This window comes from Pleurodeles waltl, chromosome 11 (genome assembly GCF_031143425.1).
Source record: "Pleurodeles waltl isolate 20211129_DDA chromosome 11, aPleWal1.hap1.20221129, whole genome shotgun sequence".
In the NCBI taxonomy this organism is placed as follows: domain Eukaryota; kingdom Metazoa; phylum Chordata; class Amphibia; order Caudata; family Salamandridae; genus Pleurodeles; species Pleurodeles waltl.
Window position 1 is genome coordinate 803,899,427 of NC_090450.1, and position 25,999 is coordinate 803,925,425.

General features: G+C 42.3%; 1 protein-coding gene across 2 annotated transcripts in view; it reads left to right on the top strand.

Moving 5' to 3' along the window:
* Window positions 1-25,999, top strand: part of RASAL1 (RAS protein activator like 1) — a 658,663-nt gene that overhangs the window by 560,380 nt on the left and 72,284 nt on the right. For both annotated transcript variants that reach the window (XM_069214557.1, XM_069214558.1), the window contains exons 16-17: window positions 13,799-13,971; window positions 20,387-20,524. In XM_069214557.1, coding sequence (XP_069070658.1) covers window positions 13,799-13,971; window positions 20,387-20,524 — 311 coding nt within the window. The remainder of the gene's footprint in view (window positions 1-13,798; window positions 13,972-20,386; window positions 20,525-25,999) is intronic.

The window sequence follows — 25,999 nt, forward strand, 5'->3', positions numbered from 1 at the left end:
GGTGGTCACGCTATCCACCATAAAATCACAATCTGTTTAAAGCACCTGTGAAAAAATAGGAAAAAGATAATCCTTTGAAGAAAGATAGTCTTTCTTCAAAGTCCCTTATAGCACTATTCATTAAGTTATTGTGTGAATGGAGTAGGTACAATGCAATATTGTTGTGCCAGGAGTGGGATACTCACCATCAAAAGTGTTCACATTGATCTGCTAATCATTCTGCTATACCGAAAATGAAAACTGGACAATATAAAATCTCACTAGTCACAATATATTTCATGTTAGGTCCTTGGTGAGCAAATTACTATCATAATGTCAGTTTATTGGGTCTGGTATCCTATTAGTTTTAGTCGCTCGGAGATTTCCCAACAAAGTCCTTATGGGCAACTTTGTTACAGTCCACTGCAATACAGTCTGATTATCTAAAATCAAACAGAAATAAGCAGTATCAAAATCAAAAGGTCTTGCATTGGCTGCCAAGCTTTTGGCTTTGTCAGTGCCTAGTTCACTTCTCGCTGGATTTTGTAAAACTTTATGGTTGTGGGAGCTCAGTGGTGTAACGAAACTGGAGGGGCCCCCCTGCAAAACACGTGGAGGGACCACGTCCAGACTCACTCAGGCCAGGTGCTGTGCTGAGGGGGTCTCCCTGGGGCGTGGGGGCTCCCCGGCACCGCAGGGGTTGCGGGGGCCTTTGTTATACCACTGGGGGAGCTGCTGGGACCTTCCCAACATGAAAAATATTAGCAATTTTTTTTAATATATTTTGGTCTAAAAAAGCACACATTGTAAAGTAGTCTCTGGCACTGACAGGAAATACTCACATGAAGTTGAAGTTAATTGATAGCTGAAATGGTAAGACCATTGAACCATGCTGTATTTGATATATATATATATATATATATATATATTCATGTTAGTGAACCAAGGACAGCTGCACCGCAGTGACAGCTCACAGCACCACTCTTTTTGAGAGAAACAGCCAGACAGCACAGGAAATATTTTATTTATTTATTCACCATAGGGCTTCACCCGAACATCCCAATTTAAGCATGTTGTCCATCATTTCTTTTTACAACCCCTCGTAGCCTCATTTTGTGTTTACTTCCCAGGGACATCGTACACGCCATCTTAGTAGGTCACAATGCTTCAAAACTGCCCATCTATTCAAAGCACATTGCATTAAATTGATCTTCACTTCTCGAAATTCGATTTTGTCTCTCACTTAATCGTACACAATATATAAATAAGGCAATCCTCTAATGTGGGCATCATTATTCAACACTAAGGCCCTCATTCTGACCTTGGCGGGCGGCGGAGGCCGCCCGCCAAAGTCCCGCCGTCAGGTTACCGTTCCGCGGTCGAAAGACCGCGGCAGTAATTCTGACTTTCCCGCTGGGCTGGCGGGCGGTCGCCTTCAGACCGCCAGCCAGCCCAGCGGGAAAGAGGCTTCCACGATGAAGCCGGCTCGGAATCGAGCCGGCGGAGTGGAAGCTGTGCGACGGGTGCAGTTGCACCCGTCGCGTATTTCACTGTCTGCGCAGCAGACAGTGAAATACATGTAGGGGCCCTCTTACGGGGGCCCCTGCAATGCCCATGCCAGTGGCATGGGCACTGCAGGGGCCCCCAGGGGCCCCGCGACCCCCCCTACCGCCATCCGGATCTCGGCGGTCCGACCGCCGGGATCTGGATGGCGGTAGGGGGGGTCGGAATCCCCGCGGCGGTGCAGCAAGCTGCGCCGCCGCGGAGGATTCAATGGGGCCGCGGTACACTGGCGGGACCCCGCCAGTGGTGCCGGTCCGACCGCGGCTTTACCGCCGCGGTCGGAATCCCCATTGGAGCACCGCCGGCCTGTCGGCGGTGCTCCCGCGGTCCTCCGCCCTGGCGGTCAAAGACCGCCAGGGTCAGAATGACCACCTAAGTGGTTTACAATGTGTACAGTTAATCACTAAAATATATAAGCTAATGAAAGAACATTGTTATCCTGCTGGTGAGACATTTGTTCTCACAATCTGTGATTATAATATAGGCACCATCTTTAAAATTAACAGTTTCCCATAATTGCACATAATATTGCCAGCCAGCTTCCATCTCACTTGTCCACTTTTATGATATGGCTTTGTATTTCAATGATTATCTTATATGCAACTTAATAGTCTCAGTGGACGTAGTGCATAAAGAAAGGCACCCTAACGGTGCTTTTTTAGAAAAGTGACCTGTGTTGCACAATGTATATAATTTCCCTATTGGCAGATATTAAAGTGATGTGCTGTGCAAAATTGTATTGCTGTGAAAATTATCAACATCTCGCAGCTGGCACGTATACAGTACTGGATATTGAGGGATGTGCCATCTGGCCTGTATTCTCCAATCAGCACGAATACTCTACTAGTAAATTTTAAATATTAAAGTGACGTGCTGTGCAAAATTCTATTGCTGTACAGTTCAGTATCTTTTAGCTGATCTATGTCCTATATTAGATATTAAAAAGACACATGCTATGCAAAATAATGTACTGTACAACTAATCAATATCTCTAGATCACACCCGTCCAGGACCAGATAGTAAAGTGACGCATGCTGTACAAACTACAGTACATGATATTAAGGTGCACACCATCTGGCATATGGTATACAATAAAAACGAATACCTTATTGGTAAATTTTAAAGTGGCATGTGCTGTGCAAAATTCCATTGTTTTACAGTTTGTTATTATCTTTCAGCTGGCACATGTCCTATATTAGATGTTGGGAGAACACATGACATGCCAAGTAAAATACCATGCATCTAATTGATGCCTCTAGATGGCAGCTCTGCAATACCAAATATTAAAGTGACGCATGCTGTGCAAACAGCCATACTATGCACATTGTCAATGTCTCTAAATGGCACATAACTGCAGCACTGGATATTAAGGTGTTCACCATCTGGCATGTCTTATACAGTAAATATGAATACCATATTGGTAAATTTCAAATTGATGTGCAAAATTCAATTGCTGTACAGCTTTTCAATATCTTTCAGAATATATCCTGTATTAGATGTTGAGAGAACACATGCTGTGCAAAGTAAAATACTATGCACCTAATTGACTGTTCTTTGCATGAGAAGAAGTAGGCATGCAATTGTGACCTGGACCAATTTAATAAAGCACTGTCTGTTCACTCTCCTTCACCTGCCTCACTTGCTTCACACTTCCAGTGTTTTTGAACCACAAGGTCCTATGAGTCCTCGTGCTGTCAAGCACACTGTCAGACTTGCTGATCCAGAGCCTGACAGCATAAGAGACCAAGGGGCCTATATGAAGTGGAAATGTGACCCATACAGTCAGGCACTGTTGGAAAACACGTTTAACTTCTGTTCCCAGCTTTGCATGCAAGCATGCCCAAATGTGCTTGGGTGTAGCTGCGTGTGTGTGTGCATGTGTGCTTCTGTGTGTGTGATAGTGAGAGCGAGTGAGTGTTGACTTATGGGTAGATGTGGGTGTGCTGTGTGAGGCATGCTAGTGGTGATTCTTGGCATATAGGAGGTGTCAGAAATGGGGTCTCTAGTTGGCAGAGGTATAAACCCTTGTCCAAATAGGAACCACTATCCTAGGCATGGTAAGTGACACATAATCCAAATTATCCTGTGCCCACCGCCTCGTAGCTTGGCACTGAGCAGTCAGGCTTAACTTAGAAGGCAATGTGTAAAGTATTTGTGCAATAAATCATGTAATAGCACAGTGAAAACACCACAAAAATACACCACACAGGTTTAGAAAAATATAAGATATTTATCTGAGTAAAGTAAGGTCAAAATGGTCAAGATTTGATAAGCACAAGTTGAAATATCACTTTTGCAATGTTAAGAAGAGCCTTAAGTCTTTAAGAATCAACAATTGTTTCTTGTGTGCACAGAGTACCTGGTATGCGTCAAAATTACACACACGAAGACTGCAGAGGAGGAGATGTGTGGAAAAAGGATAGTGTGCGTCAGATTTCTGGATGCGCACAAATGTTGCTTCAATTCTTCGCACGCTGCAAGGGTTTTGTGTCGATTTCTGGCACAAAGGGGGTGATTCTAAGTCTGGTGGGCGGCGGAGGCCGCCCGCCAGACTTCCCCCTCCAAAATACCGCTCCGCGGTCGAAAGACCGCTGAGGGTATTTTGGGTTTTGCACTGGGCTGGCGGGCGACCGCCAAAAGGCCGCCCGCCAGCCCAGTGCAAAACACCCTTCCCACGAGGACGCCGGCTCAGAATTGAGCCGGCGGAGTGGGAAGGTGCGACGGGTGCAGTTGCACCCGTCGCGAATTTCAGTGTCTGCAAAGCAGACACTGAAATTCTTTTTGGGGCCCTCTTACGGGGGCCCCGCGACACCCCATACTGCCATCCTGTTCCTGGCGGGAGAACCGCCAGGAACAGGATAGCGGTATAGGGTGTCAGAATCCTCCATGGCGGCGCAGCTTGCTGCGCCGCCATGGAGGATTCATTTGGGCAGCGGAAAACCGGCGGGAGACCGCCGGTTTTCCACTTCTGACCGCGGCTGAACCGCCGCGGTCAGAATGCCCAGCGGGGCACCGCCAGCCTGTTGGCGGTGCCCCCGTCATTTCCGCCAGGGTTAGAATGACCCCCAAAGTCTTAGATCCTCCCTGCGATGCGGGCTCTTTTGATGCCCAGGGACGAGGCGCGGAAATCCTGGGTGTGCAGGGCAAAGTTACAGGTGCTGCGTCGATCCAGTGTGGCGATGTGTTGGAGTTTCTGCGCACCACAGGCGCTGCTTCGATTCCTCATTCAGGAAGTCTGGCTGCGCCGTTCCGGCTTGGCGATGCGTCGATCCAATAGGGTTCTGCGGCGAAGTTCCGGTCGCAACACAGGCACTGCATCGATCTTAACTCGGGAAGCCGGGCTGCGTCATTCTGGTTTGGCGATGCAGTGATTCCTTCACTGCTGGGCAGGCTGTGCGTCAATTCTGGCAGGCTGTGCGTCAATTTTCACAACACAAGGAGTTTTCTTGAAGAGAAGTCTTTTTGGTCCTGTTGCAAAACATGTCAATTGAGGGTAAAAATCATCCTGAGTTCTTTATGTTCCGTATCTTTCTTTTTACCCTTTCATATGCGTTCATTAAGACCGTCTGTGGATATTCTCTTTCAAAAAATCTCTGTCATTACGCATGCTTCCTTTTCAAATGGCACATCACTTGCGCAGATATACACACACACATACATCTATATTATCTAGTGATGGTCGCCACTATGTAATTATAGTTAGGACTTTAGCCCAGATTCTGGTAGGTGGTAGGCAACGCAGCGCTGCACCCAAATGTTCTGCGCTGCATTGCGTGACAAGGAGAGAGCAGGAGAGCGCCATATTCTGATAAAAATGACACTCTCCTCCCCTTTTCCTAGTGCTGGTGCTGTTTTCAACTACCGTGCGCCACGCACCCACCTTAGTGCCATAGTGCTAGGGTGTGTGAGTGAGTCTAGCATAGGTTTTGGACAGGAAGGGTATACTTTCCCCACTTTGTATGTTTGCTGTACAGTGCACCACACATGCAAAGTTTGAAAACCAGGGAGGGAAAAGCAGGGAGAAATAAAAACATTTCTCCCTTTTGCGGTTGCTTTTGAAAGGCGTTAATTTTTGGAGCTAAACCCTTTCTTCGGATGTTTCAGAATAGGGTTTAGTGTCAAAAAGCAAGGGTGTTAGCACGGGTATGCCCATGTACCACCCATGTAATGCCCCCTTGACGCAAAGTAACGCAAGCAGCATTTCGCACTACTTTGAATTACTTTGCCACACAAACCAACGTAAATACCTATTTGCATTGATTTGTGAATGCCAAAAAAGTTTAGCATTGGTTTATAGTTTAAAAAAAAGTAACGCTAAACTGATGCTAAAGCTTTGAGAATCTGGGCCCTAGTTTTTATTTAAAAAAGTGCTTATTTACTTGCTTGTATCTTTGGTGTCGGTTGATGAATCTTCACAAAACTTTCTAAAAAAACATAACACTCAATTTAGCTGCTGCTTGGAAAGATTCGGGGAGATCCGTCAAGCGGGGTCAGAGAAAAAAGTGGGGTATGCCAAAACACGTTTTCTCCATGTTAAATACCATAGGAATTTTGTACAGGAATAGAGGCTGAACCATTGGCCGGAATTACACCAAATTTGACAGAATGCTAGCTTTTGGTCCAGAAATAGCCCTTTTTGTTATTTGGTGTAAATCCATCAAGTAGTTTTTGAAATATTAAAGAAAAGACAAATTTGTATTTATAAGTACGCGAAGACTCCGCAAACCCTCCCGATCTCGTGCTGAGATCTGATTGGCTGTCAGCACTTCTATAAGGAAGTGTTGACAGCCATCCTGGCACTCCGCTGATGCCAAGTCACAGAAAAAAAGATTAAAAAAATAAGAAAAGAGGCCAGGGTAGGGACAACCTGACCCCTTAGCACTGGTACAGGGGGTCAGGGACCACAGGGCAAAAAAGTACTTTTTAAAAAAAACATTTGCCATAAATTCATGACGAGGTCAAGAATCCACAGTAAAATGTTTGTAAAAAGCTTGGTTTCCACGCTTGTTTTAAGAAAGCCCCCAAGTGGACCAGGTCCCTTTGGATGTAGAAAAGAAAGGAGGAGGGCACAGAGGGTCCTCTTCTTGGCCTTATTTATGACCTTGGGATTGTCCCCTCCCCAGGGCTTTATTTCAATAGTATGGGAGGTGCAAGCCCCCCCCTTACCAAGGGGATCACCACCTCCCCAGGGCAAAATCAGTAAATTATATAAGGGGGTCCTGTGCCCTCCCTGGGCCCCGGGGACTGCCACCTCCCCGGTGCAAAAGAAAGAACAAATGCGGGGGGTACAGCCCCGTGCCACCACCATCATAGGGCAAATATTCAATAACATGGGGGAGACCGCATGGCCCCACCCCAGCCCCAGGGACAGGCACCTCCCAGGGAAAACAGTGATTTACATGGGTGGGCTGTGTGGCCTCCCCACATCCCCATGGACTGCCACCTCCCCGGGGCAAACATTGATTTACATACGGATGCAGCAGGGCCCCCTGCAGCACATGGGACCGCCACCTCCATGAGGCGAACATTGATTTACATGGGTGGGGTGCGACACCCCTACAGCCCCGTGGACCTCCACCTACCTCCACCTACCCGGGGCAAACATTGATTTAGATGGGGAGGGCGCGGCCTCTTGCAGCCCTGGAGACTGCCACCTCTCCAGGGCTTAAATAAAAGAATGAAGGAGTCCATTGCAGACCCCTGGGGGCCACAACCTCCCTGGGGCAAATACAATGTTGGAGGGGGGCAACGCAGCCCCCCTCGTGGAATCATACATGGCCCTTGGGACCGCCACCCACCCAGGGCTGGCTCCTGCTGTATCCCGGGGTGCCCACCCCAGGGACACAGCTGTTTGCTCTGACTTGGCTGGAGCTTTGACAGCTCCACCAAGTCAGAGCAAACACTCCGGTCAAACAGCTCTAGCTTGCTAGAAGTGGAGGTTTTCTCTGTTACCCTGTCTTCAGAGATGTGGGCATGGAAGCAGAGGAAACAATTGCTCTCACAGATAGGGAGCTGTATGTTTAACAGCTCCCTGTCAGCAACAGCAATTCCTGGTCCTGCAGGAGGCGGGGAACCGGCTGGGACCACAGGGGCCTTCAGGCTCCCCTCATGGTCCCCTATGGTGCTGACTGGGTACCCAGGAGGGCAGGCAGGTGACATTACTGGGCCCCACCGGGGCTGAGATTGGCCCGGGGAGGGCCATGGCCCCCTCCCCAGAAAAAAATCTTACGCCGTGGAAGATGGGGTCTCCAGGGCTGAAATTAGCTCAGGGAGAGGGGTGCGTGGACCCCGCTCCATATAATGAAGGCCGGGCCCTGGCCAAGATCAGCCCATGGACGGGGGGGCCATGCATCCCCCTCCATTGAATCCATCCCCGGGGCCAAAATCAGCCAGGGGAGGAGGGCCACATTGGCCTCTTCCTCCACACTGGCCGTTCACCCAACGAGGTACCACTTACTAACTAACCAGTGGAAAGTGCTCTCTTACCCCTATTCTCACACCCGGAGAGACATGTCCTGTGGCCATCTTCCACCGCACAAAGCCAAAGGCCATGCGCGCGCAGGGTTGGGTGGTTACTGGGGTTGGCAGCAGGGACTGACCATGTACAGCATGGGGTTGGATGGTTATAGGGGGTTGACTGCAGGGCCTGGCCAACTCCCACCACACATGGTCAAAGGCTATGCACGGCAGTGGTTGGATTAAGGTAGAGTAATAAAAAATTACTTTACGTTAAATACATCATAGAAATTAACTGAAAAAAACAAAAGTTGCAGGGACGTTATAGTTAGTAAATAGAATTAAAAAATACTTCGAAATTCACTTAAAAAAACAAAGGTTTCAGGGACGATATGGTTAGGCTCTGAATTTACTCACACAAAACCATAGAAATTCAGCAGTTCGAGTTACTTCAAGTAGCTATAACTTGCACACTAAGGTAACTATAACTCGCTCCCTCATCATGCACTGCTAATTACCCCAGATATTACAGCACTCATGACAACTTCTGTAACCTTATTAAAAATATAAATGAAGCATTAGCAGTCATCTTAAAAAAGAAAAAACTGTGTATGGCTGGGGCGCGAGTTATACCTTCGGGTGCAAGTTAAAGCTACTTGAAATAACTATAACTGCTGAATTTCTATGGCTCTCTCTGAGTAAATTTAGAACCTAACTATAACGTCACTGTAACCTTTTTTTTAAAAGTGAATACGTATATATAATTATATGTGTGTGTATATACGTGTGTGTATATATATATATATATATATATATACGAATATTGGAAAAACTAAAATTTAAGTTGACAGTATACTAAGGTGAATATATCAGCGACAGAATTAACATTTTGAACTCAAAAGACCACAGAAATTCACCAGTTATAGTTAGTTAACTATAAAGTGCGCCAACTGCCATGCACTGCTTATGACTTCACGTATTGCATCACTCATGACATGTTCTATGACATCAATATGACATCCCCGCAGCCCCAAATAGACTCGGAGAAAGTGACCTGACTCATGGCCCCCATATATTTAATATAGAGAATGGCGGACACCATTTTTTTTTGCCACAATCATGCAGGAAACCCACAGGAATAAAATGCCAATTTTTTATTATATTCTGACTCTCAGGAGGACCCTCAGGGTCCCCCAATAGGGTGTAGGTGGGCAGGGTATCCCTACCGTGCCCCCATATATTATTATGTTTTTTAAACTTTAGTATAGGGGACTCAGTTCCCAAGTTCTGTAATGGCTGCCAGCAACATTTTCTCATGTTGCTAGCAGCCAGTCAGTGTGTTCGCCTACCGTACATTTAAAAAAAATGGGTTTGAGGGACTACCATGAGAGTTCCTCAGAACCAACCATCCAGATATACAATTATTTTTTAACCTTAATTTCTCAAAAACTACTGAACAAACATACCCTAAATCACAAAAAATAATCTGCAGACAAAGATCTAGCTTTCTTCTTTGCAGGGGCGGCTGGTGTTCAAGGGCTAAGGGGCTGCGCCCCTAGCCTTTTCTGGCCTCTCTAGTGAAGCATATATTTGATTACATGATGAAAGTAAAACATTTTCTGCACAGCATTTTCCGAGTGAAAGTTGTGCACTTTCAAAAGCCCCACTGCACCTGCGTGAGTATGTGGCTGAAAGCTGCACAGTAGGGCTGACAGGGCTTGCCCACGCAAAGCCCTTACATTTTCTCAGAACGCAGTGACGTCCCTGGCTTATCTCCTCCTCCACCAGAAGCCCTGATAGTAAACAGCCTGGAGCGTTTTTTGTTCAGCCCGGGTTTCTGAAAACTTCATGCCACTCCGATATTATTATCCACCCTTTCCTATATACTCAAATGGTGGGGTGTGATCAGAAGGCCTTACTGACCACACCCCACTCTAGCATGTTACGTACCAGAGGTCATATTTTATTAAAAGAATGTGGCATTGTGCAAACAAAATCCCCTTTTCCTCCATTACAAGCAGTCTGTGGCAGAGAAATTGAATAAATACAATAAATAACTCCCTCCAGGGCTCTCTGGGAGACAGGAGTGTGACCTGAAGACCTCAAGTCATAAATATGCCAAAGACAACCCTGCACACAAGTAAGTTGGAACTCTATCTTTTTTACAGACAATAAGAAACAAATCTGTTCTCTCAGCTCTCCTCTCCCTTCCCTTCACTGCCTCTGTAGGTGATTTTGTCTCTCAAAGGCAGTAATGGTTCCAGTAATTTATCATGGCTAGTTATGCTTGTATTATTTCTTCTGCAGACTAATGACGTGATATGTCATATTAAACTTGTAATCTGCAGCTCAAATAAATCGTGTAGCTTTTATCACTGAAACTGCTGGATACTGGATGGGTGAGGCAATGTGTGTTTGTGTGAATAAGTATTTGCAGGGCTTGACTGAGTGGCTGAGAACATGTGGGTGTCTGTGTATAAGAGTTGTGTGAATGGCAGTGGATGACAATGTGGATGAGTGAATGGGTAGGCGACCAAAGGCAGTGGGTAAGTAGGTGAATGGAAATAAGTGGGTAGTGAGGCTCACTCACAAGGTGCAATTCCGTCTTGTATTTGTGCCCCATCACTGCTTTCAGTCACCAGCCACCACTGCTTCTTTGCATACATCGAGGATGCTTTAATACTGGCTGAGCTACTTTGCAGGACCTCAAGGCTAAACTGGTTTGAAATGAGTCATGGCTAAAATTTTAAGCCTCAAATAATTGCTTTCTGAAACTCGCACCAGTACAAATGGTATGAAGTGTTTATACTAAACCATCATATTGGCTACTTGTGGCATATCCTTGTCGACTATGTCCTGAAGAAGTCCCAATGTTTGGCGACGAAATGTGTTGACTGTTCTTGTACCTCTTTCAAACTTTCAAGCAAGAAATAAAGGATGAACGTTTTTTCCACATTTGTTCCATGACATTTTTGCTTAGTAATCATGAATTTGTGTAACTCTGATTTTGGACTCTTTGTGTGACATTAAGCCCCCTTTTTTATGATGATATATGTACAAGGAAGCGTTTTACAAAAGACGGATGCCAGAGGTGTTATGTAGATCTTTATGCACTTTGAGTGATAAATATAGCACGGGAATTTTAGAAGTGCCTATGTTAAGGATATTGTATTCATCAGGCTCAATATCAGCATTCTTTCAAAATTGTAAGTAAGTGATGGTATTCAACCATTAGTTTTTATTGTTTTTTTTCTCTACCCTAAAAAAATCACACAGTCATTCAGTTGTTTAATTGCTTCAGTGTTATACGTATCCTTAGGATATAGCACTGAGTTTCCTATATTTTCAGATGTCTTTATAACTAATGATTTGCAATTATATGCTATGTGATAATGCTAATTTGTGACCATAAAAAGTTATTTTTATTAAGTTTAAAAACCTCACAACTCTAGTATGTTAACTCTGTTATTTATGTCATGAAATATGTCAATAGAGACATAATCACAAGATGCTTGAAAACAGTGTAGGATTTATTTTTTAAATCTTTCTTGCTATGCACTTTGATCACAATACCCATATGAGTGAGTATGTGTATGCTATCATCATCATAATTTTTAGTCCTTAGATCAAACATTTCGAGGTACAAGTCATAAGTAGCACAATGCATGTCGTCATCAATGTGAAAATTAATGTCACTATAAGTTTGTACGGATTTATTGCTAGATGTGGTATTCCTATTTCTAAGTTCATGTGCCTTCATGAGTTTGAGTTTATGTATGAATAAGAATAGGTCAATACGTCTCTTTGCATAGTTCAGGGGGTTGTTCTGGGCAGACCGATAGGCCTAACCATAATATTATCTCTTCTTCCATATTTTAAGTTCAGTCTTTTAGATTAATATTGGTAACGTCATGACTCATCTTTTTTAAGTTACCTTGTTGCACTTCATTGGTTTATTTACTGGGTATCTCATTTTATAACCTGAGTTTGAGATCCATCTTCTTTGTTTTTCACTTTCATCTATGGTGCAACCGCCTCTTGTTCTTCTTTATGGTTGTTGATCTCTAAATGACATAAAAAATCTGTCTACAAAAGTGGGACGAGAATGTTGAGCTGGGAAGGATCCTGTAGGTTCCTCCAAAGCAGTCTTACCTCAACTGAGACCATGCCCTGTGTTTGTCTGTTTCGGTCCAATGGTTTTGCATATTTAAGTACTCAGCCATGGGTGTGATCTTGCTTGGCATATAATAATTTCATTTATTTATACAACTTGATATCCTCCTCAAAACCACTCTCGAGTTATATCCAGGGCACATATGAATACAGTCACCATTTCCTGATGGAGTAAATTGGCAAGCTATTTTTCCAGGTTTCTTGGACCACGTTGTTCTTGGACCACATTGTCTTCACATCCATATTTTACCAGTAGTGTTAGCGTTCACATAGGACAGCTGTCTATTCCTTTAACAGTTTTGGATTTGGGTTCTCATAGGAGAGGATTGTGTAGATCTGAAGGCCTCACTGAACCTCATCCTACATGAATGTAATAATGCAGGAAGGAAGGATGTACACAGTTCCCTCATATGAAGCTTCTCTATTTGTTCAATCTTTTCCCATAATGATAGCGGCACCACAGAATTAACTCCTTTACTGCTTGGCTACTAGATTCCTTTAGCCTGTTCATGAAACAAAGCTGTTGCTGTCAAACATAACTTGTGTTGCTTCAGATTCCTAGCTTCTGCCTCTCCTCAGTATACAAGCAATATCCGCATAATGCATTAACCACCGACTCAAAGTCAGATCCTCGAGGTCAGGCACACGCCTGCTACTATTACGTCCTAGTCGTTGCAGGAGTGTGTCCCCATTCTGTAGTACGGTCCAGAACAACCCTCAACCACCGCTCTGATGCAGCAAATTGTGTTTCATTCAATAGGTTTTTGAAAGGGTGGAGAAAAGTTTTGCGGCATAATATGAGTCCCACTGCTGCGTTGCTCGTATTGCCGCTTTCCCCTGCCTGGGTGGGATATGGGCGGGGCAGCGAAAGTTGGGCTTCCTGATGAAATTAGGAAATTATCCAAAAAAAGAAAACCTCACCCAGTTCTGCAATCTGGTCATTAATTTATTTTTTCTAGTTAGGTGGCACAGCAGAACCGATGCATTTTGGTTCCTGACTGGAGGTTTGTTCTCATTATCCTACATTCAATCACAATCATGTTTAAAGTGCAAGACAAACATTAGAAATAGTAAAAAGATCATCTCACAGTGATGCCCCTTCAAAGTCCTTGTTAGCGCTATTCATTAAGTCAAAATGAAATACATCATAATTGATGAGGTTTTATTTATTGAATTTCATTTTTGGTATCATTAGATATTTAATGGATCCATGTGATGCCTTAGAATGTGAGTAGCCCCCTATGAGCACTGCTACACTCTAAATGATATGCTCCATCCACACATTGGTTATATGAATTGTGCTGTATACTCAACTATCTGTTTTTTGCATCTAGGATCAAAAATAAGTGTAGATCAAAAGTGTGGATCCTAAATGGTTGTGCTAATCTCACTTAACAGTGCTTCAATATATTTTGCTTTCCTGAGTGATTGACTCATATTATCTCACCTGGCCGCGCTCGAGAAAGAAAAGCACCCCAGCCTTGCATACTCTGCAAGGGGTACTATTTTGTGAGTTGTGTTAGCAAGAGGAGGTCCTCTGCTCAATATTGCATTAGTTGGTAGCCTTTTCTGAAGCATCTAGGGAGGTACTTATGTGTTTAACACTTGTCTCCCTTCTATGTTACAGTGAGTGAGCTGCAGCAACGGGCACTGTTTCACCCCTCAGTGACAATCAAGGAAGGATATCTTCATAAGCGCAAGGCTGAAGGTGTGAATCTGGTTACTCGCTTCACCTTTAAGAAGCGCTATTTCTGGCTGAGCAGCGAAACACTGTCATACTCAAAGTCACCTGACTGGCAGGTGAGCTGGACTGCAAACGTTAACAAGCATTTGCAATGCAATAGGTCTCGCAGTTGTGAGAGTTAGAGCTATTGGCATTGTAAATTACAATGTCTTTTACCCATGTGTTTTGGTTTGGTTTGGTTACAGATCTTTTATAGGGGCCAGTACAGATCCAGAAGGTTAAACTAAATGCAGAAATGTATCAGGTGAGGCAGGGACAATGCCTTAGCTATTAGCCTCCTGAAAAAAGATCACAACATTATAAAGAGACAAACAAACTGGTCTTGATCCAACAGCACTAAAACAATAAAATGAATCTGAAATCCATAACATTTGACTTGGTTTTGTTCAAGGGACAAAAAGAATGGCATTGTATTAGGCAACAACCCAGTTATTTGACAATTGTTACAATTAAGGGATTATTTGGCTTCCCGGAGAAGGGCTGCTGGTGGAAGGTGAGGTTGAACCAGAACCGGGATGCAATGCACGTCCAGAGTTTTCAAAAGGATGTATAGGCCTGAAGAGGTGGGCCGATCATACACACCAAGCCTCTATTTATTCAGAGAGTCAGACTTAATGTTAATCATATGCTCTGAATACGAGCAAGATATGCATGTAGGTGGTCATGCAGCTTTCTCCTAATGCTTCTAAAAGTAGGGCTCCCAAGCACCAAGTGCGGGAGGGCTTAGGCAACAGACAGGGCTTGCATCACTGCAATGGTGCCACTGATTCTAGGCTATGCAAAAATCTGTTGGTTTACTGTGTATCAAGAGTGTTCAATTTGTACAATTTGACATAAGTGTGTTTTTTAATTGTACAAAGAGTACTCACTTTGAAAACTGCATAAACAGCCCGTTGTTGATTAAAAAACACTAACTATTACTTCAGACATTCAGGTTTTGGTTTCAGTGGTATGCCGTGTGGAGGAGGGGTACTTGTTAGGTAACTATTAGGTTTTTCAGTTGTTGTTACACTGGAAATGATCAAATGAGTCTGATTGTCACAATGGCCGATATCTGGTCAAACAAATTAGTTCTTTGTTTAGGCTTTCCAACCTATTTTTTTTTTAATTATTCAAAAAGAAAAGGTTCATTACAGACATTTATCAGGATTTATATGTGCATACTTTTTGAAAATTGATGTAGCAGAGGTAGAATCACGTTAGTTCCAGTCAGCAGGAAAAGCAAGAACAAAAAGGAGGTGCTCCAAAATCCATATAATGACAGAACTCGTACAACATCTGAAACTAAATTCATTACACACTTTAAAAAAAAGACTAGTTCAGGCAAAACATACCAAATTTTCCGGATTTTTTTCCTAGCTTCGATTGTTGCCACATAGAGATCTTCAAGCTGCTTCACTCATTTCATCTTGCTTAACCATTAGCTAAAAGTAGGGACATCAGTGGATTTCCATTTTTGTAAGATTAAAGATCTGGCAATTAGTGAAGCAATGAAAACAGACTGATGTTGCCGTACAGTGATTTGCCTAGATGGGGAGGTCATGCCAAATAATGCCCCTTAAGAGTCTGGACGTAGGTAGACCTGAAGCTTACGAATGATAAATTGGAAAATATGGTCTCAGAAATGGTATAGGAATGGACATGTGAAACAAATGTATAACCAATCACTCTTAATATTGCCACATCTAAAGCCTGTGGCTGAGCCAGTAGAATGCATCTTATGGGTTCGAGACAGAGCATAATACAGCATCTGTTTCGAATAAAAAGACATCCTTTTATAGTTCGCTCCACTGGCATTTGATTGTACCATGCCCACAAGCAACAGTTGATCTTACAATCTGTGGAGGCTATAGCTTTGACAAAAAGTAGAGGAACTAATTCTTCCCTCAATTTCTGACCACAGCTGACAGTTGCCAATTCCTTTGAGACAGGTCACAAAATGGACTTTACCGATATTCTCAGCTAGCTCACTAAATGCTTGCCCACTTTCGCATTAAAAGTGACTAATTTGTAAAAAAGCAAATGCTAATTTCGAGGCAATCACATCATTGTTGGAAACGAACTGTTGCCTGGACTTTACTTCACCAGCCAACATAAAATCGTCAAGTTTGTGATACCCCACACTTTCCCAGGCCTCAATGGCTGAGATCTGTAGCTGTATCCCTAGCTGAGAGCAGCTCTTAGCCATAGAGATGGATGATATTGAGGAATCTCTAACTTGTGTTTTATCTCCTCAAATCTAATGACCAGAATGTGAGGTAGCTTGTATCTAGTATGCTTCGGTAATTTTGGTACCTTTAAAAAGAAGGTAAGCTTCACATCAGCCTCACTTACCATCAACTGAAGATAAAAGCGGTTGGAGTGAGTCTTAGTGGTTGCAGCTTGAATGAGCCAGTCGAGAAAGGTGGCCTGGTAATACATTTTAATGTGCAGAGGTGCCAGCCCTCCGTCTTCCAGATTCCACACATATCTTCAGGCTGGTACAAACCTTCTTCCCTTGCCATAAAAAATAACATGCTTGTATCTCTCAACGGTGCTGTGGCTGATGCTGTCATTGAATTGGTAGAACTGGAACTGGTGATTCTTTGATTCTTTGGACCTTTTATGGTGTGGCTGGTGCACCCTTTAATAGTACTGTATCTGATGGTTGTTTGACCAGTGCTAATGTGCTTTCTCCTCCCGATCAGGATTCGTTAGCACGTTCCTCAAAGTCGATGGAATATTTGGACCCAGTGAGGAGCATGGTTAACTACACAAATCATTCCAAACTCAATCAACACAACAATAAATGTAAACACCATGATCAATGTGGCCACAGAAGCAGAACTCCAATCTATGAAAAGTTTCAAAGCTTTATCATAACCACAGAACTAATGTAATGTAAATTGTGCGTAAAATCAGATTATACAAATAGAGAAAAACCATAGCCTGGCCAAATCTACTAAACAAATTTAATCCGCTCAATATCAGCATTATAAAGCATTCCAAAACAATTACACATAACGGCAAAGAAAAAAATTGTGCAACCGAAACAGACTTCAAATCATATGTTGATGAGATTAGCCAAGCCAATTTCACAAATGAATACATCAAATTAGATAGACAAGGTGTAGGGCAGCCTACTACTTTCGCAAATTAGGACAAGCATGTGCGAGAACGGACTAACACATGCGGGGAAAAAGCAAAAAGAAAATCAAGACAAAAATATTTTAGAAAAATCATCTATCTTGGGCGAAATTAGTCTAACTAAGAAAAATTTAAATAGGCAGGTGTCAACATGCTAACTCAATTAAACATATCATGACCAGGAGCAAAATTAGCATTTCAATTGAATATATCTTTCCTGCGGTCAACATACTATTCAGGTTTGTTGAGAAAGCAGTGAATCTTCATCAAAATCTATTAAAAGGCCCATCTGGGGGAAAGTGCAGAACACGGGCTGCACATAGGAAACAGGAAAAGTCCAATGGGACAAGTTAGCAGTTCAAGATGCAAAGGGGCTCTGCTACTGAACAAGAATCAAGAGAGGACTGACTAAAACTTAGAATATCTGTCCTTATTCTAAAATATGCAAAACAATTCAATTGGTCAGTTCAGTGAGTCCACATTATGCAAAAAGGACAATATCCAATGAAAGTTAAAACAAGAGATGGATTTGCAACAACAATGAAAATTCCCAGGTCTGGGTGAAGTCATCTCTCCTTCTGTGTGACACTGGCCACAACTAGCAACTATGTACATTACTTGATACATTCCAACATCTTACCATGGCTCACGACAGCTCCAATGGTTCTCATAAGACCAGATAGTTTAAACGATAGGATCTGTCTTGATTCCAACTCTCCAGCTTTCGATGTACCATAGTCAAGGTCAGTGGGGAAAAAACTTACACATAATGCAATAGGACTCTTTACTCTTCAAATGAAATAAACTAATGAAAAACTTAATGCTAGAGAAAAAGAAGATGACTCGACATTTCATGTTACTGCAATGTGAAAACTTCAGGCCTAGTTATGCTAACACAAGAAATTAAATGCATTCATATTGTCATTACTAAAACATACATAATAATCAAACTTATGAATTCATCATTAATAATATATCATAAAATAGGCAAAGACATTGCAATATTAATTACAATCTTTACTATAGCATTACACTAGATATGACAATCATGTGCATTTATTTTTCTGCACATATGTAACTTTAAACTAATTAATCATACATCAACATAAATCATATTAATTTCTACTCATAATAATTCTTTTTTATGATTATTATATTTCAGCATTGTTAAATCATGTTAGCATTTCGTCAGTTCTGGTAGGAACAACATCTGCCATGGTAGGCACAACGTTCACCACAAATTAAAACGTGTACACTTTTAAAATACATGTTAGTGCAATTGTCTACGTTGAGCTTTTAAATGCGAATATAAATGTCGCCTAGTGCTGACGTCTGTGCCACTAAAGCATTACTAAAATTTATGCTCCAACATGAGTGCCTCCTTAGATCTAGAATTGCGGTTGTGGAGGCTTCCTTCAGCTGCTAGTGTTGCAGCGCTGTTTCCTTTTAGAGAACTGGGCTGTGGTTGGTGCTCACATTAAGCTGATAACACTGTGGTTATTGTTTCTTTTCAACAAATTGTTTTGTGGTAGTGCTTTCTTTTATTACTGTGGTTGCTGGCTGCTGCCTGTGAGTAGATGGAGCTATAGTAGGTGCTTCCTCTAAGCTAACAGTGCAGTTAACTTTGATTTTGTTTAGTGGATGGTTTTGCAGTTAGTGATTCCTTTAAGCTCATGTTTCCTTTGATAGTACTGTGGTGAATACTTTCTTTGTGATTATAGTGCTGAAATGGATGCTTCGTTTGTGATGATAGTGCTGTTGGTAAATGCTTCCGATAGTACTGTTATGAACGGCGCTTCCCTCAATAGCGTTGTGGCTGGCTTCCCCTGTAATAGTGCATTCTTTCACACTGCTATGACTGAAGGTTACTTTGCACTCATAGTACTCTGAAGGGCACTTTCTTTGAGCTGCCTGTACCACAGCGGGTATTTTCATTTTAGGTGCTAGTGTTGTGCTAGTGTGTGCTTTCTGTGAGATGATGACGCTGTCAGTACTGCTTACTTTGAGCTGACAGTGCTTTGACTGATGTTCCTTTGGATATGATAGGTTCCTGGTAGTACTTCCTTTTCTAGCGTTGTGGCTGGATACTTCCTTTGAACTGATAATGTTGTGACTAGTGCTGCCGTTGAATTAGTTGTGTTGCTATTTCAACCTGGTAGTGCCCTGATTGGTTCTCCCTTTGAGTGCATAGCAGAGAGGCAGTGCTTCCTTTGAGCTGATAGCGATGTGACTAATCTTCAGTTTAACTGGCACTGGTGTTTGGTTGATGTTTCCTTTGATAGTACTGTGGCCTGTGCTTCCTTGGAACTGAAAGTGCTGTGGCTGATGCTTCCTTTGAGCTGGGTTTGGTGTGGCTGGTGCGTCCCTTCTTGGTACTGTTTGTTCTTAATTTGGTCATCATGGTATTGTTTGTTCTTCATTTGTATTGTTAGTGCTGTGACTGCTTCCTCCTCCCACTCATATAGTGCAGTAGCTTTTGTTTCCTTGAAGATGTTGTTGCTTGTGCATCATTTGAATTGTTAGAGCTGTGGCTGACACTTCCTTTCAGCTGGCATTGCTGAGACTTGTGCTACCTTGACAGTGCTGTGGTTTACGCTTAATTTGAACTGATGATGCTGTTGCTTCTGTTGTCTGTGACCCGAGCGAGCTGTGCTTGTGTTTTATGTAGTTGGTATTGCTGAGGCTAGTTCTTCCTGTGATGACACTGAGGGTGATGTTTCAGCTGTATCGAAGGTACTGTGGCTAGTGTCTCCTTTGAAAGTGCTGTGGTTGATTCTTCTTCAGGTAGTTCCATGGCTGCCCTAGTTTTGCTTTAAGCTGATAGTGCTGTAGGTATGTGGCCCATTTTTAGCCCTGTAAATGTTACATCCTTTCAGCTGCTTTAATTATACTTCATTTGAGAGTTATGTGGTTTGGCTTCACCTTCCATTTGAGGTTCCTGTTGCTTGCTTTTCGCAGATAGTGAGCGTTCCAGTTTTTTATCTGAGCTCCTAGTGCTGTTCGTTCCTTTAAGTTAACCTTTCTGTGGCTGATGCTTCCCAGGCTGTTGTTGGTGCATTCTTTGAGTTGGTAGTTCCGCAGCTGGTGTTTCTTAGTGATGCTGTTGGTAGTTTCTTTGTGTTGCTCTTTCTGTGGCTCGAATGCTGCTGTTGATGAATTCTTTGAGATGATAGTTCTGTGGTTGATGCTTTCCAGTATTAATATTGCTGTGTTCTTGCCTTGATAGTTCTGTAGCTGGTGCTTTCCAGTGCTGTTGTGTTGTACGTTGTTTGAGTTGATAGTTCTGTGGTAGGTGTTTCCCTGTGCCGTGGCTGGACCGTCCTCTCATCCTTTTTCTTGTTGCAGGTGCGCTCCTCCATCCCCGTGAACCGGATCTGTGCAGTTGAGCGAGTGGATGAGAACGCCTTCCAGCAGCAGAACATGATGCAGATCATAACCCAGGACAACGAGGGTCTCCCCCACACCATGTACATCCAGTGTAAGGTGAGTGGCTTGTGGTAACAAGATCCACCGTGGACGTCCATTCACCAAAATGGTAGCTGTAGCAAAAGTGATATCATGACCTCCCCATGACTTCAGAGACCCATATCACATGACATTTACCCCAGTGCCAAGACAGGAAATCGCATCAATTGAAATTTGACCATGATGAAATTACAGAAACTGCTATCACTGAGGTAGGAAGTGATATTCTACATAACGAATATAATAAAAGAGCTAATATATGAATGAGGTAGTAAAACCTATTAAAGGTCAATTACTGTTCTCATCTGCATATTAACCAGGCTGCAGATCTGATGCTTCATGAGCTTTGTTATGTTATACCAGAAGGAAGCTATGAAGTACCCAAATTCATGTTTAGGACTCGAATTCCAATGTGACTCCCTAAAAATCTATGCACAATCCTAAATTCTCAGACACAGCTTCAAATGTCCAGGCAGACATAACCTCAAAAGACCAGGACAAACCTTCATATGAATATAAATAGAAGGGAGAAATAATATATATTTGTTTTTGCTGTTTTGTTAGTAACACCTGGGAGTTATTCTCTAAGAAATGAATGATACAGTTCACTGACCCTACACAAATAATATATTTTACCTAATAGTTGGATGATCGTTCAGCTCGCAACTAGCCTCAAATGGCGACTGGCTGTTAACCCAATCGTCATCTTACATCTTAGTTTTGACACAACTTAATATGAGAGGCTTCCTTGAGCCTCCAGGTCAGGGCATCAATAACCCTCCAATCCTTTGGATAAAACATGTTGAAAAGAACCAATAAATCAAGGAAGGAAATATGTTTGTGGAAGCGGGGTGTGCTGATAGGCAGAGGATAAATTGGAGCATTAATGAACTAGAACAAAGGGATTTTGGACAGCGTCATGTTTGTGTTTAGACATTGGGGCCGTTAGCCCTTTTCGTACCAGTGACCGATATGATACAAAAAGGTGTAATGAATAAGAACATTAATGTTGCTCACTTTGACATCTGAAGATATTGTATTGTCTGCAGTACTAATGTGCATGAGAAGTGTTGTCTTTTTGTAGCAACCAAACATTAAGTAAAAGGGTCGGAGAGATTGTTTATAACCCAACCCCAAATAACCCAACTGTTGACTTTCCGTGGTGGTAAGGAGAAAGGGATTTGGAATATGCCAGTTGACACAAAATGATTGCAAATGATGGCTGCAATCTTCTTATGCTGTTTTTTGGGAATGTTGTAATAAATGCATCCAAGACATTTATAGCAAATTCTAGCCTGCAGTGAACACTGTGCTCAATTACGTCTTCTTCCCACCTCGGGTTCAGAAACCGCACGTGCTCTGGTGAGACACCATAACTTATCCCACCTACTAGAAGTCGACCTGATCTTTGGACTCAGTGAAAAGTGTGGTAATTAGATTCTTTTACACAGATCAATAACATGAGAAGTATAAACAATTTTGAACACCATGACCAATTCTACCACAATATAAACTCCAAACTAAATAAAGTTTCAAAGCTTTCTTACAACCTCAAAGTTAATGTAATGTAAATGGTGCACAAAACTATGTTAAAGGCATACATGAAAATCACAGGTTGACCAAAACGTCAAAAGAGATTTAGCCTACTAAACATCAGTATTATTACACACTCCAAAATGATAACACAAATTAACAAAACTATAATATGCACATTATAATCAGATTTCAAAGCAGATGATGGTGACATCAGTAGATCATCAAATTCAGTTAATAACAATCAGTTGTCAGAGCTGGTCATCCTTATCTCTAATTCGAATTTGGACTTGCATGTGAGGGGACGGGCTAGCACATGTATGCAAAACAAAACAAAAGACACAAATACCTTGGGAAATCATCTAAATAGGGCAACTCACAATGAAAATGCACTGGTGTAATCATCTAAGCTAAAAAGGGAACGAGAAACCACATTATAGATTATAACTCTCCTCAACGGACAGCAGACAGGAACGATTCATCGATAAGAGCATTCACTGTTTCTTAGCACCAGTAGACAGCAGCATTAAGGGCAGTGCAGAACACGAGCTGCACATGGGGCAGGTCTGCTGGTCAGAATTTATTGGGCATATTAATACTGAAAAGCATCAGTAAGTGGGACAATTAGAAGGGATAATTTTAATGCTTCAGAAGACACCTAACAGCCATAGGGGGGGGGGGGGGGGGGGGAAGAGGGAGAGGGAGAGGGAGAGGGAGAGGGAGAGGGAGAGAGAGAGAGAGGGAGAGAGAGAGAGAGAGAGAGAGAGAGAGAGAGAGGGAGGGAGAGGGAGAGGGAGAGGGAGAGGGAGAGAGAAAAAAAAAAAAAAAAAAAAAAAAAAAAAAAACACCACATCAATGGTCATCAGCAAGTTTCGACTCTACTCAACTGACTAAAAAAGTTTCAAAAGTCTCTCCCTAACTAGAAATGTCCATGCGTTTCTGATTGGTCTTCCAGATGGGCCCATCTTGCGCATATTAGCCAACACCCAATTAGAATTTTAAACCTACAACAGATTTGCAACTATTCTGGATACTCTCAGGGAAGATGCATAGTCATCTTGATGAATTCACACACTTCCCCCAAATTATAACATTTATTGGTCAATTGCAACTTGCTCGCTGGATGATTCTAACAGTTCTCATACAAATTTAATAAGGCTTCCTGTCTTGTTCGACAGTTAGAACAAATACTGTTACATCTGTTATTTATCAAGCCATGTTCTCTGTCTTTAATACAATAAGACATTCACCAACACTTCAGCAACCTAGAAATGAATTCAGGTCAAAGGAGACAGAATGAATCGGTACTTTCCTCTACTGCTGCAAAAAAATGAATCTTCAGGCCTAGTCTAGCTAAGAAAGCTTAAATACATATTAAGACTATTAACACATATATCATATTGTGCACCTTACAATTTGAATTAAATATGCAAAGCAAATTAATAATTACAAACAATATTCACAACATATTAGGACATAGTTTAAAGGTGCATAAATTTCTCTGTAAACATGTAACTCATATTAATAAATTAATTTCAATCAGTATAAGTATGATTAATTCATGTTTGTTTCATTCTATTCATATATTTTAATTTCTACTATTTTCTTCTAAGATTAATACTTTGATAGTATTTCATGTCAGTAATTCACTCGAATAGAAATGCACAACATCTTTCATGATAAAATTCGATGCCAAATACAAATGTAAGTCATATTGTCCACCATAATTCAAACGTGCATGTTTTTACATTTTGTGTTAATTTCTCTATTAGGCTATTGAATGAAGGTTTATAAGTCACCATATGCTAACTTCTGCGTCACTAATGTATTAGTAAAATTTGATCTCTATCAGTCCCTCCTCTGAAGGCAATTTGTGCCATCACAAAAGGACATTCTCATTTCCAATGAGACAATTCAAAATTGTGTAGTATGACAACACAGAGGTCTAGGTCTGCGGTAATTTTCAATTCTGTTCATGGTCTTGTAATATCTGTTTCTCATATTTTCCATTTCAGTCTCTTCCCTTCTAAGGATATTCTTTGCTGTTTGTCTCTTCTAGAAATTATAAGACTTGTAAAGTGCAAGTGCACAAATTATGTACACCATCACAATCAATAAAGGTTTCGGGATCATTCTCACAAATCCATTTCCTAACTCTCCAACCCAAGATTCTGCTTTAGAGAATCCTTCACCCACTGTTTCCCGAATATTCGTTTGTTTCAGATCATTCAAGTCATTTTTCAGACTCAGCAGATTAGAAAGGCATCGTCTTATCTCTTTACTGTTGTCAAGTATGCATGTACAGCCTCTGCCTTCCTTTGCTAAAAGGATGTCTAACGCAAGGTGATTCAGCAAAACCATTGATCTTACTGCTACCACTCCTGTATCCATCAAGAGTATTGCACCTGAAAAATCAGTTGACATCTTATCTACAATGGTTTATAACTTCCTTATTTTAATGTCATTTAAGATCACTCCTACTGATGGAATAAAAGCTCCAAACATATTTCCAGTAATCTCTGAATTACTTGCTCCTCTTTTAATCCTCATCTTAGAACTCTCATTCCCTGCTGGATTGTCAATGTTGTCTACTTGGTATATTTTTGGAAAAAAACACTCCTTAATAGTATGTGCCATACCAACCTTTTGGTAACCTGTAATAAACATTCTTGACCCAGTTCTGGGTGTCCGGCGAGCCGTGCTGAGGTGTTCGACAGTCGCTGCTAAAGTGGAGGCAGGGGAAGGCCGCGCCTCGGCCAGTCCCAGATCACACTCAGTTCCATACGCTCCACTACTGCAGACAGGTCCCCCAGGTCTCTTGCGGCAACTAGAGCCCACGCCAGCTGCATCCCCTCTCACTGATCCACTCCAGGCAGCCACAGCAACACGAGGCAGCACAGTCCAGCCCCTGGGAAGGTAGTCCTGCAGCTCTATACTTGCCACGGCCTGGGCAGCCACAAAGCCAACGGTTTCAGAAGGTTCTTCTCGGAACTCCGGACACTGCCCGCTGTCGCAATCAGTTCGACAGAGCAGCTAGCAATTATGATGCCATTGGTATTCTAATCAGGGGCTCCCCATAAGTCAGATTAGCTATGATTATTGGGTCTGGGAGCCAACCCTCTACGCATCCACCATCTTGGATGGCTAGCCACTCTCCCCCCCAGCAGCAGTAGATACATTTGGAGCTATTGGAACCTGGCTTTGTACAACAGGGGCTGTGGCATTACACAGAACTACATTCTGAATTACTGATTCAACTGCATTATATGGTGGAGGACGATTCTGCAAAAGTTGAGTTATAAATTCATCATCTAAATCACTTTCAGTGGCTGTTACCCTTTTGTACCCATCTAATTTCTGTTCTAGGTCTTCTGCAGATTTCTTTTTGGCTTTAGATCTGACACCTCCATCACCTTCCTATGTTATTGCTGGAAATAATTTCACTGTATTTAATGTATCTGCTCTCCACATTCTCTGCTCCCCATCCCGTCTAGCTTCTGCCAACGTCTTTCCTGCTTTCCTCATGCTCCTCTCAAATTCCTGAGCTTTTTTCTGCCTTGCAACTAATTCCCAAATGGCAAGTGCTTCAAATTGTGCAGGTCTAGGAATGGATTTCAATTCATATAACACCCTCCTCAGATTCTCTGATACTCTTAAATTAAAAGTTCCCTAACAGGAGACAGCTAAGATACCTTCCTTCTTAGTTATTTTGCACCACTAGTTTACCCAAAGACATGCTGAACCTCCCTTTTCCTCCATTTCTACAAATGCTGGTGTACCCTCAGGTGGAGTAGGCTCACCCTCTCTAACTGGAATAAAAACATCTCCTCTCAACACACTTCTTAAAGCTTTTAAAAACTTCATTTTTACACAAATTTAATTCACAAAAACCATGTGACAACTGTCGCCCTAATCCGGGTTTTAATACTAACTAACGAGCAGAGCCTCATCTCTGCCCAA